We start from the raw sequence: 12,008 nt of genomic DNA, 5'->3' as shown, positions 1-12,008 counted from the left end.
CACCCAGTTATCAGACTGCTGTGCTAAGACATCAGTGGGGTTATCTGGATTGAGTTGAGTGATCAGTGCAGCCCACCGCCTGGGCGTCCTGCCCGCCACGCCCGCCTGCAGTCATCAGACGCTGTGCTAAGACATCAGCCGGGTTATCTGGATTGAGTTATCAGTGCAGCCCACCGCCTGGGCGTCCTGCGCGTCATGCCCACCCCCAGATATCAGACGCTGTGCTAAGAAATCAGTGGGGTTATTTGGATTGAGTGATCACGTCAGCGGAAGGACATGGTCACCTGGGGAGCTGACCAGACGCGGCATGTGGTCTCTGGGAGGCGTCTGGTCTCCCAGGACAAAGCCACTGCCCACTGCTGTTCCTCCATCACGTCCTCACATACGTGTTAACTTCTGATGAACTCACCGAAGGCTGTGCCCTGAGTATGATGCTCAACAGCCCTTGTTTGACTCAAGACTCACCCGCTTAGTGGCTGAATAATCTCATACAACTCACTTAACGGGTCTCAACCTCTTTCTTCCCTAAAATGGGGATTATCTTAACTACAGTTATTAGTTATTAATGTTCAGTGAGAATTTATAAAGCCCTTGCTATATGCCGAGTGTTGAATTTTTTAAAAGATTTTGCACATACAAAGAAGCCGATTCCAGTGCTGGCCAAGGGTATAACCTCATTTTCACTACTAGGAAGGTGTCTTTTCCTCATTGCATAAGCAACATTTACCTGTCAGCCAACTGAAAACTATCATCAGCAACTTATTTTCCCTTAGAATTGTGAGATTCTGTTTAAAAGGTGTGAATTCTGTTTTCCTCCTGTGCTTAAAAGAAGAGCCTAGTGCACTATTAGAGCTGGGGAGAACCTGGAGAGTCATCAGGCCAGCTTCCTGCCCACCTGGCCAGGCAGCCCAGCCCATCTCTGGACAGTTCAGCTAGTAGACACTCCTTTCTTGAACCCAAACCCACCTCCTTGTGGTCTGCACCCCAGCCCTGCTCTGCAGACCATCCTAGGAAAGAGCCTGCCTTCTCTCCCTTACAGCAGTCCTTCTTGTGTATGTGAAGATCTCTCCGCTGCCTTTGTCAGAAATCATCTTTTACCCAGGCTCAAATACAAAGTAATTATAACCACCTCCATCTAATTTTTTCCCAAAGCAAATAGCACCTTTATCATTGCCTGCTTGTGTGCCTGCTCAGTCGTGTCTGACTCTTTGCAACCCCATGGATGGTAGCCCGCCAGGCTCCTCCGTCCACGGGATTCTCCAGGCAAGAATACTGGGGTGGGTTGCCATTTCCTCCTCCAGGAGATCTTCCTGACCCAGGGATGGAACCTGCATCTCTTGCTTCTCCTGCACTGGCAGATGGATTCTTTACCACTGAGCCACCTGGGAAGCCTTTACTAAGATAATGGGAATTTGTCTGCTCACTTAAATCTTATTTTACTGACTAATATTAAAGGGTCCAAAGTGATGGAAATTAAGGATGAAAACAGCTGTCATTAGTTCTCCCTCTAAAAACGCATCACTTCAAAAATGAGTTCTTGTCTTAGGCAGCGTTGGCCAACTTCACGGCCCCTAAGATGGGGGTGGTGGTGGCTGCAGGGGGGTTTGCTCAGGGTGCCGTCCCCAGAGCCGCTGAGTCGCATTGCAGGCTGGGGCTCAGGAATCCGCATTCTAACGAGCAGCACCAGTGCTTGTACCGCCGAACCTTCCCCAGGAGAGTCTGGGTCCCGCCCGACGGTCCCGCTGGTCCCGCTGTCCGCACTGCAGTGAGCCAGGCCGCCCCGCCCACCCCCGGGAAGCCCTCCAGCCGAGAGCGGTAGGCCAGCTGGGGCACCACGGCGGTGGGCTTGGCCTGGATGGGGGGCTGCCTTGCTCCCTGCGCAGCCCCTTCCGTGTGCTGGAGGCCCCAGAGGCTGGAGGAGGAGGTGTCGGGGCCGTAACTGACCCCGGGCGGGCTTCCTCTGCCCCCGGGGCTCCTCAGCATTTCCAGGGTGACTTGGGCTGCTCAGGGCCGCAGCCCTGTTCGAGGAGGCTCCAACGTCAGTGGTTAGAGCTGAGGGGTGCGGATCCACGGAGCCGGTTTTCCGGGGTCACCCAGCTAATGAGAATTGGGGCGGGGCGCTGACACAGGCAGCCTAACCCCAGGAGCCCCCACTGCTCGGCCTCAGCTCTCTCTCCCTGAGCTGGGGGTGTGAGACCAGCCCGCTAGAGCCCTGACGTCCCACAGGCCACCCTGCTGCTCCCCGAGATACCCCCTCCCTCAGGATGTCCTGTCTCACCCCCTCCCTCCGCAGGAAACTCCTTCGGATGGTCCCTGTCCATGTCACCTCCTAAGGGTCCCGAAACCCAGCCGTCCTCTGACCCCCGGACCCTCTTCCCGGGGGGTTCCTTGAGGTCAGTGAGCAGGGGACAAACGCGGTGCCCACATGGTGGTCATGCCTGCGATGCCACCACTGGTCCACCCTCCACCCCACCCCTCCACGAGCTGCTGCCAGGACCCCCAGGAGGAGACGGCCTAACCCCCAACAGCCTGCAGGACCCAGACCCAAAGCTCTCCTGTCGATTGCTGCGACCCTCGAACCTGGAGCCCGCACTGGCCCTGCTCCCACCTGGCTCCCCCTGCCCCGCACCAGGCCTTGCCCACCCGCCTGCCAGTTCAGCACCCAGCCTGTGAGCAGCCTTCAATTTTGACATCATTTGGATCTTAGAGCTAAGAGTTGAGAAATTCTGCAAAGAAATTCCCTAAACCCCCCATCTTCACCCAGATCACTAATTGCTAATGTCCTGCCAGATGGACACGCGTGACCCACACACAGCCTCCCCTGACCGCTCAGACCTCCCGCCCTGCGATCACCCGTGCGCATCTGTGGGGAGCACGCATTCTAGGTGACCGAGTCGTGGTTGCCACCTGGCCAAGCACCTCCCGCGCTGGCTTGTCTGCCTGCTTGTGGGACAAGTCCAGGTCCCTGCAGTCCATCCACTCATCATGGGTCCATAGTCCCCTTGGGTCTGGACGCTTCCTGGGCCTCTGGGGGTCGGCGGATGGACACCATCTGGATGCTTCCTGGGCCTTTGGGGGACAATGGCGCTTTGAGGGAGTGCAGGCTGGAGGCTCCGCGTGTCGCAGTCGGGGCTTGTCCTGTGACTGGACTCGGGTCTGGAGCCACACAGGCCCTGGGCACCCGCCTGGCCCAGAGGCTCCGCTGCGTCCTGATGTGGACACGGCCCGCGTGGCAACAGTGGGGTGGTAGGGCATATTGGTCTCCTCCTCGAAGGAGGCTTTCTCAGGACCCCCGCCCCCGGACACCCAGGGTCAGGTCAGGGGCCAGCCCCCATCAAGGCCTGGCACAGACCCGATGGGACCCAGGCCGCCGGCCCACCTCAGGCTCCCGGGGCCGGGCCTCCAGCAGAGCAGGGGTTTGATCAATATTTGCTTCGTGAGTGAAAGGATGAGTGAGTGTTCCGGAGCTGATTCCGTCCCAAAGCAAATCCTCCGCATGGCCCAGACGCGCCTGGACGGCTTTCGCTTTATGCATGGCGCATGGCTACGCTTGCGGGGTTCTTCTTACACCCGATTCTCACTGAGAGCACGGAAGCCTCAGTGCCGGTAAAGGTTCCTTCCAGGATCCACACAGTAGAAATTCTAGAAGCTGAACCCGGGTCCAGGATTTCTCCGTTTGATTCCCTGTGGGAGGCGGGGTGGGAGGGAAGGGGTTTCTCCGGGTCTTCGGTCCTGAGACTGGAGCCCAGAGAGGAGCCCTCGGGGCAGTCCTCGGGCCAGGCGGGTCGCCGGGGCTGACCGTCTCCCTCTGTCGTTCCAGACGCAGGCGGAGGGAGACGCACTGAGGCCCCGAGGCCGCTGCACGGCGCCGCAGGAAGACCCGCGCCCGGAGGCCCGGCCCGGCCGCGAGCCCCCGCGGGACCCTAGGCGGGCTCGCGGGGCAGCCGCGCGGCGCTGGCCTGCGGCAGGGCTGGGAGGTGCCTGGACCGCCGCGGGGAGGGTCTGGGTGGCCGGCTGCCCTCCGCCCCCGGAGGACGGGCCTCGGGCCCGATGGTGAGCACTCGGGAGCCCGGGGCCGCCGCCCGGTGCTCCGTCCGCCTGCACGTCCTGGTCACCAGCGCTGAGCCCGGGAGTGACCGGGGCCGCAGACCCCTCAGCCGCGCCTGGCGGCCCTTCAGGGCTCAGCGCAGGGAGGGCGCGAGGCCGCCCCGTGGTGCCCGTGGGAGCGGGCACTTGCCCCCCGGCGAGGCTGCGACATGCGGCCTCACCATGCGCTCTGATTATGCTGATGTGACTGACCTGAACCGCACTGAATCGAATTGGGTGGAAATAAATGGAATTGAAAGGCTACCAACACGTCTATCTCTTTCACTGAGGCCAGGCCCGGGGGTGAGGACCGTCTTTGTCTCCGCACCAGCCGGGCCGAAACCGCGCTGCTGCAGCAGGAGAGGAACGGGGGACACGACGGACGGGAGGGGACACCACGGACGGGAGGGGACACCACGGACGGGAGGGGACACGACGGACAGGAGGGGACGGGAGGGGATGAAGGAGAGGGACACCACGGACGGGAGGGGACACCACGGACGGGAGGGGACGGAGCCGGAGCAGCAGAGACGGCAATGGAGCAGATCCGGCCGGTGGAGGACGCGGACGCACGCAGACACGTTCGTGCTGACAAGAGCATCTCGGGCGTGGCCCGTGAACCCCACACGTGGAATCCCCTGGAAGGTCCCCCAGGCCGACAACAGAGTCTCAGGGAGCTGGCCCAGGAATCTGCATTTTCAAACAACTTCTACAAGTGGATTCGAAGTTTGGGACTCACTGAGGGGAGGGGGGTGGGGCCGTGGGGTGTCAGTCATTTCCTAGCTGACGGGGGCCTCCCCCAGGGGCTGCTGCCCGCGCCCCGGGACTCTGGGCGTTCGCTCTGCTGACACGCCTCCAGCGCCTGATGGCAGTGGGACGGTCGCGACACTTAGGGCACTCAGGTCTGACCAAGCACGCCTTCCTTCTCTCTACACTCGTCCTGGATTCCAGGGCCAGAAGTGGGATGCCTCACACAATCAAGAAATGCCCAGCACGCCGGGATCTGGAAGCGGGTGCCTGAGCCACACTGCCCATGGGTCCCAGCTGACCGGCTGGAGGCCTGAGGTCGAGGCGTCGGTTCCTCCTGAGGCTGACTCCCTCCCCGGGGGCGTCTTCTCCCGGCGTCCTCATGCGGTCTGTGCACAACCATTCCTGGTGTCTGGGGTCAGATTTCCTCTTCTTGTAAAAGACAAGTCAGATTGGATCAGGGCTGCCCTGTGCTGTGCTGAATCGCTCAGTCATGTCGGACTCTTTGCGACCCCATGGACTGTAGCCCACCAGGCTCCGCTATCCTTGGAATTCTCCAGGCCAGAATACTGGAGTGGGTTGCCATGCCCTCCTCCAGGGGATCTTCTCTACCCAGGGACTGAACCCAGGTCTCCCTCATTGCAGGCGGTTTCTTTATCATCTGAGCCACTAGAATACTGAATGGCTGAATTCCCCACCCAGGAATGGAACCTGGATTGCAGGCAGATTCTTTACCAGCTGAGCTATCAAGGAAGTCCCAGGCTCCTTTTAACTCAGTCACCGTTTTAAAGACCCTGCCTCCATATATAGCCACACCTGAGATGCTGGGGGTACAGCTGAGGGCATAATTGAACATATAAATGGGGGGGCTCCCACAGCTCAGCCCACAGCAGGTGGTGTTTCCTCTGCTATAATCTCGAACATGCACGTGAAGATGTGCTTTGACCATCTAAGTGCTGTCTCTCAAGTTTAAGCTGCCCTTCTGTCCTTGTCCAGTTCATTTTATATTTAGATAAACACGTAACACGTGCAGCCTCCAAACTGTGGACATTTTTAGGGTTCTCTGCGGCTTCCTGCTGAGCCTCTGTCTCTCATATCAACACAAAATTGAACTGCGGCCCAGAACTTCCCAGTGACAGTGTGTGACCCAGCAACTTCGCAGTGTGACCCAGCAACCCTGGGACATGTTAGCGACCCAGGCCCGACATCAGCCAACATTCCTCACACACGTGCCGAGCATCCAAATTTCCCACCCCCCACGGTTGGTACCTTGTGGACCATCGAGGAACCCAGGTCCCTCTGGGCTCCGGTGGGGACCACTGCTGAGGTCGCTGCACGAGGGACAGACACGACCGCAACATCTCCAACTGCACCGCCGCCCGCCTGACTCAGGGTCCCCGCTGCCTTCCAGAAAACAGCAGATTCCGGGGGCTCCCCTGGTGGTCCAGTGGCTGAGACGCCGCACTCCCAATGTGGGGGACCTGGGTTCAATCCCTGCTCAGGGAGATGGATCCCACATGTTGCGTCCAAGACCCAGTGCAGCCAACTGAGTACATTTTTCTTTTTTATTTTTAAAGAAGCTTCCCTGGCGGCACAGTAGTTAAGAATCTGCCTGTCAATGCGGGGACCTGAGTTCAGTCCCTGGTCCAGGAAGAACCCACATGCCTCAGGGCAACTAAGTCCGTGGGCCACACCCACCGGCTCTAGAGCCCCCGCTCCACCAGAACTCGAAGCCCGCGCGTCCCCATCTAGAGGGTGTTCCCCATCACCGCCTCTAGAGAAAGTCCACGCGCAGCAGCGAAGACTCAGCACAGCCAAAATAAATACAGAAACCACACTACTACGGAGTTCTAAACCGACTTTAAAAAATATTCTGAAATGAATAGATGTTGATTTTGCATAACATGTAAAAGCACTTAGCTCGGTCACATCAGGGAGCCTATAATCAGAACTAAAACAGGCTTTTTTTATCTCAGCTCCATGTGACGATGGCTAACATTGTCCCAGGCGCCTCTGAAAGGGCCTCCCTCTCCCCATACATCCCTGGAAAAGAAGCTGACGGTCTACCTCGGTCAAGGCCTCAGTTCCCCGGGAGACCCGAGGACTATTGTTTGAAGCGGCTTCTGTGTATTTGAAAGTCCACACCCACCTGCTGTTCTGGGAGAGGGGTATTTTATATGCACTTTGGAGATTAAAGACACCAAGTCCAGAGGTGCAGAATCTCAGGCAATGGTAAGGGTGGGAGGTGAACCCCAGGCTGCCTGGCTCTGCGTTACCCGCAGGGTACCTGCAGCTGGGCAGGCCCAGCCTTCTGCACGGTGGGGAGCTCCAGGGAGCGCTCACACCTTCAGCACCCGCACAGCCCCATCTCAGAGACCGAGTAACTGCCTGGGGCCCTCACCAGGCTTCCCTGGTGGCTCGGCTGCAAAAGAATCCACCTGCAGTGTGGGAGGCCTGAGTTCAATCCCTGGGTTGGGAAGATCCCTTGGAGAAGGGAAAGGCTACCCACTCCAGTATTCTGGCCTGGCGAATTCCATGGACTGTATAGTCCATGGGGTCGCAAAGAGTCAGACTTAGAATAAATCTGGAAGCACTCTCTCCCTTCGCTTCCCCGGACCTGAGCAGACCTGAGCGGTCCCCAGGTGACTGTGATGAAGCCCTGTCTGCGGCCAAGGGCAGCCCCTGGGAAGGGCAGAGCCAAAAACCCGTGCCCTTCACCCCGAATGTCGGTGGAGCCATTCGCCGACAATGCACACGTCCACCTGGCCTGGGCAGAAACCCTGGCGCCGGTGCCGGCCTGCTGGAGGGACGAGGCCCAGGACTGTATCCCAGCCACCGCCTGGACTGCACAGCCCGCAGGGTCACCCCCGGGGCTCTGCCTCCACCTGTGAAAACACATGCTGAGCGGCTGCAGCCTGCCCTGGGCTAGGTTCTGGAGGGATCACAGCACCGAGTGGCTGCCCGCCGTGTTCTCCAGCCCAGGAGACACAGCTCAGCTAAAAAAAAAAAAAAAATGTGGGGCAGGGGAGGCCAAATATATTCCACTAAATGACCGGAAGGTGTTTCAGCTGATGCTAGGAAAGACCGAGGGCGGGAGGAGAAGGGGGCGACAGAGGATGAGATGGCTGGCGGCACCACTGATTCAATGGACAGGCCTCTGAGCAAACTCTGGGAGACACTGAAGGACAGGGAAGCCTGGGGTGCTGCTGTCCACTGAGTCGCTGAGAGCAGACACGGCTTAGGGTCTGAGCGACAGTGGTAGAAGACCTGCCTGCAGCACAGGACGCTCAGGTTCCACCCCCGGGTCGGGAAGGCCCCCTGGAGGAGGAAACGGCAACCCCTCCAGTACGCCTGCCTGGAGATTCCCAGGGACAGAGGAGCCTGGCGGGCTACAGTCCATGGGGACACAGAGGGTCAGATACGACGGAGTGAATGACACACGCGCACAAGATTAGAACCAAGCAAGTGCCCAGCTGCGGGCGTTGGGCAGGGAGAGCCTGGGGAAGCCCCCTGGGCTGTGTGTGCCCAGGTGACCGTGGGCACGGCGGGCAGGAGACAGGTGTTTGCCGTGGAGAGCTGGCTGACTGTGAGCCGTGGCTGAAACACACACAGGGGGTGTAGCCAGGGCTTCCTGCTGCTACCGGCCGCTGTGCACACAGAGGGTGTGTGGATTCTCTGCCCGAGGGGAGCCCTGAGAAGCTGCTTGGAACCCCCCTCTCTTTTCTATCTTGGTCCCCATCCCCGGCCTCAGTGATCTCATTCACCCTCAGAGCTTCCCTCTGCCAGGACTCAAACGCAGCTGCAGCGCTCAGTGTCCTGAGCCGCAGGCATCCCACCGGGACGCCCCCAAACACCCCTCCTCCTGGGGACAGCCACCCCAGCCGTCCTCCTCTGAGCGACCTTCCCAGTCACTTCTGGGTGCCCGGAGAAGGAGCAGCTGGGGGTGAGCCGGGCAGCAGAGCCGGAGAAGGCGACCCTGAAACCATGCTGGTGCCGGGACGCTCAGAGCCGCCTGCCGCAGGAGCTGGCCCGCAACGGGTTCTGTTCCTTGCCGTCACGGGCTCCTCGAGCAAGAGGACCCACGGCCTCCGGGCCCAGCGGCTAGCTCCTGGCTGCTCCCCGGCGGCCCTGGTGAGAGCCCCCCCACCCCCCACCCTGTGCCTCTCTGCACCCGGGACCCCTCCCCATCTCCTCACCTGGGCCCGGACGACTTCACGACTTCAGCCCTTTCCTCCACAGGTCTCCGGCTCCGCTCCGCCCTGCACTCCACTGTGGGATGTTTTCAGAACCAGCTGTGCTCCAACAACCCCCTTCCTTGACCCCACCTGCCACCAGGGCCAGGCTCCGGACCCTCAACGCTAATCCCGGCCAACATGCTCCTCTCGTGGTCCCGGCCCCTCTGGAGGCCACTGGCCGGGGCCTTCCCCCCCACCTCCTGGGCGCCCACAGTGGGTCACCGAGCCCACCACGTGCCTCCCAGGCCCGCCCACCGCAACCCTGCCTGCTGACCCACCCCCCTCCAGGTGATGCTCACCCCGGCTCCCAGCCCCTTTAATTGTGGAATCCTTGTGAAACTCACTTCCAAGAAGCCAGACTCCAGCTTTTCTTGCTCCCTCAGTTGAACAAAAACTTACACACACTCACTCACACATGCACACGGACACACTGCAGTTGCGGTGGCGACTCGGCAGCACCGGGTACTGGGGGGAGGTGTGCTGCTGGACGCATGGACAGCTGTCCAGCCCTCGGCCGGCAGAGGGGGGCCCTCGTGTGAACTGCGGTCTGGGTGACAGGCACACGCAGGGTCAACGGTTGCAACAGAAGCCCCTCCTGCGGTGGGGGCGTAAGGATGGGGGCAGGCGGAGGATAAAATCGCAGCCCCTTCCTCTCACTTTTGCTGTGAACCTAAGGCTATTCTTTATTTTTTAAAAAAGAAAAATGAGTCTTAAAAATTCAGCCCCAGGGCTTCAGCTTCCCCCGGACTCAAACGCAGCTGCAGCACTCACTGTCCCCTGGTTGGAGACATCCCCACCAGGATGCCTGCAAACTCCCCTCCTCTGGGTGACAGCCGCCCCCACCCTGAGTTCTCCTCTGAGCGACTTCTGAGTCACTTCTGGGTCCCCCAGAGGAGGAACGTGGGGGTTGGGGCCTGAGCCCTGAACAGGAAAAAAAAAAAAAAAACCATAACAGAGAAAAGTGGCCTGGTGCAGTTCAGTGTCAATAAAAACGAGGAGGTGTTTCCCCCTTCCGTGTTCACCCCTCGCACCCGCCCACCTGGCCCCCACCCCATTGCCCACCTCTCCTCTGAGGCTGGCAGGTCCCCTGACCCTTTGCTCAGGGTCACAACATGGGCACCTTTCAGCCCCACCTTCCTCGGCAGGATCCAAACCTTGGAGAGTCAGCGCTTAACTTGGGTGGGGGGTTGGGGAAAGCTGGGGTGGGGGCACTGGGCCCTGGTGCTGATGAGCAGGGAGGGAAAACAGCTGGGAATCATCTGGAAGTTTCTAGAAGGATGCAGGCCAGGCAGGCCAGTGTTCTGCTGGCTGGTATAGCCCCAAAGCCCACGGAACCCAGGGGACGGTGCACAGGCCTTGGGGCACAGGCCGTCCAGGGCAGAGCCCAGATGTCACCATGGCCTGGGCTGGCCAGGGCCGTGGAGGCCACGGCAGACCTGGCATCTGGTCCTGACTGTGAAGCCAGCCCCCAGCCGCTGTGACTGTGCAGACCCCGAGAGAAATAAACTGGGGCTTGAGGTTGGAAGAAAAGCTATGACCAACCTAGATAGCTTATTAAAAAGCAGAGACATTACTTTGCCAACAAAGGTCTGTTTAGTCAAAGCTGTGGTTTTTCCAGTGGTCATGTACGGATGTGAGAGTTGGACTATAAAGAAAGCTGCTGCGGCTGCTGCTGCTAAGTCGCTGCAGTCATGTCCAACTCTGTGCAACCCCAGAGACGGCAGCCCACCAGGCTCCGCCATCCCTGGGATTCTCCAGGCAAGAATACTGGAGTGGGTTGCCATTTCCTCCTCCAATGCATGAAAGTGAAAAGTGAAAGTGAAGTCACTCAGTTGTGTCCGATTCTTTGCGACCCCATGGACTGCAGCCCACCAGGCTCCTCCGTCCATGGGGTTTTCCAGGCAAGAGCACTGGAGTGGGGTGCCCTCGCCTTCTCCGAAAGAAAGCTGAGCGCCAAAGAACTGATGCTTTCAAACTGTGGTGTTGGAGAAGACTCTTGAGAGTCCCTTGGACTGCAAGGAGATTCAACCAGTCCATCCTAAAGGAAATGAGTCCTGAATATTCATTGGAAGGACTGATGCTGAAGCTGAAGCTCCAAAACTTTGGCCACCTGATACGAAGAACTAACTCATTGGGAAAGACCCTGATGCTGGGAAAGATTGAAGGCGGAAGGAGAAGGAGACGACAGGGGATGAGATGATTGGATGGCATCACCGACTCATGGACATGAGTTTGGATGAACTCCAGGAGTTGGTGATGGACAGGGAGGCCTGGTGTGCTGCAGTCCATGGGGTTGCAAAGAGTCTGACACGACTGAGTGACTGAACTGAACTGAACTGAACAGAGGTTGCAGGGCAGCTGCCCAAGACATTCAGTCAGTTCGGTGAGGCACAGCATTTAACGGCATCTAGAAGGATGAACCCTTTCCAGAAGATTTTCAGTTTACTTTGCCCAGATCCATCAGAAAAGCTACCATCTATGGCAGCTTTAGCCTTAAGAAATGCATTTCTTAAACAGTGAGACTTGAAAGTTGAAACAACTTCTTGGTCCATGGGCTCCTCAATGGTTGTTTAGAGGCATGAAAACAACACAAATCTCAGGACGGCCAGTTGGGTGGAGGCACCTGCTCCCTGAACTTGGGGCCCAGGTTGGGTCGCAGCTCCTTGGAGCTTCTCGGAGCTTCTCTTCCTGAGTGTGGCCTGGCCCCAGGGTCCCGTGGGGCCCCTGTGCTGATACAAGTGGGTGAGTAGCCCCACTGGCTGGAAAAGAGGTCAGGCAGGGTGCTTGAAGGAAGGTCCTGGGGCGTTTCCTAGATCTGAGATTTACTGCAGCCTGAACAATGGCCTTGAGGTTCCTGGAGGGCAGCTGGTGGGCAGGAGCCTGGGATTGTCTAATCTCTGCGACCCTATGGGCTATATAGTCCACGGAATTCTCCAGGCC

The 12,008-nt window shown here is 59.0% G+C and overlaps 1 protein-coding gene across 2 annotated transcripts in view; it reads left to right on the top strand.

The window, feature by feature from the left end:
• The window catches only part of SSR1 (signal sequence receptor subunit 1), a 28,166-nt gene extending 23,816 nt beyond the window's left edge, over positions 1 to 4,350 (top strand). For both annotated transcript variants that reach the window (XM_040249398.1, XM_040249399.1), the window contains one exon: positions 3,821 to 4,350. In XM_040249398.1, the coding sequence (XP_040105332.1) occupies positions 3,821 to 3,845 (25 nt within the window). In that variant the 3' untranslated portion in view covers positions 3,846 to 4,350. The remainder of the gene's footprint in view (positions 1 to 3,820) is intronic.
• The last annotated feature ends 7,658 nt before the right edge of the window (positions 4,351 to 12,008 follow it).

Source organism: Oryx dammah, unplaced genomic scaffold (assembly GCF_014754425.2).
Source record: "Oryx dammah isolate SB20612 unplaced genomic scaffold, SCBI_Odam_1.1 HiC_scaffold_11, whole genome shotgun sequence".
NCBI classification, from domain to species: domain Eukaryota; kingdom Metazoa; phylum Chordata; class Mammalia; order Artiodactyla; family Bovidae; genus Oryx; species Oryx dammah.
The sequence above is the reverse complement of the archived record's forward strand: the minus strand, read 5'-3'. Positions and strand labels throughout refer to the sequence as shown.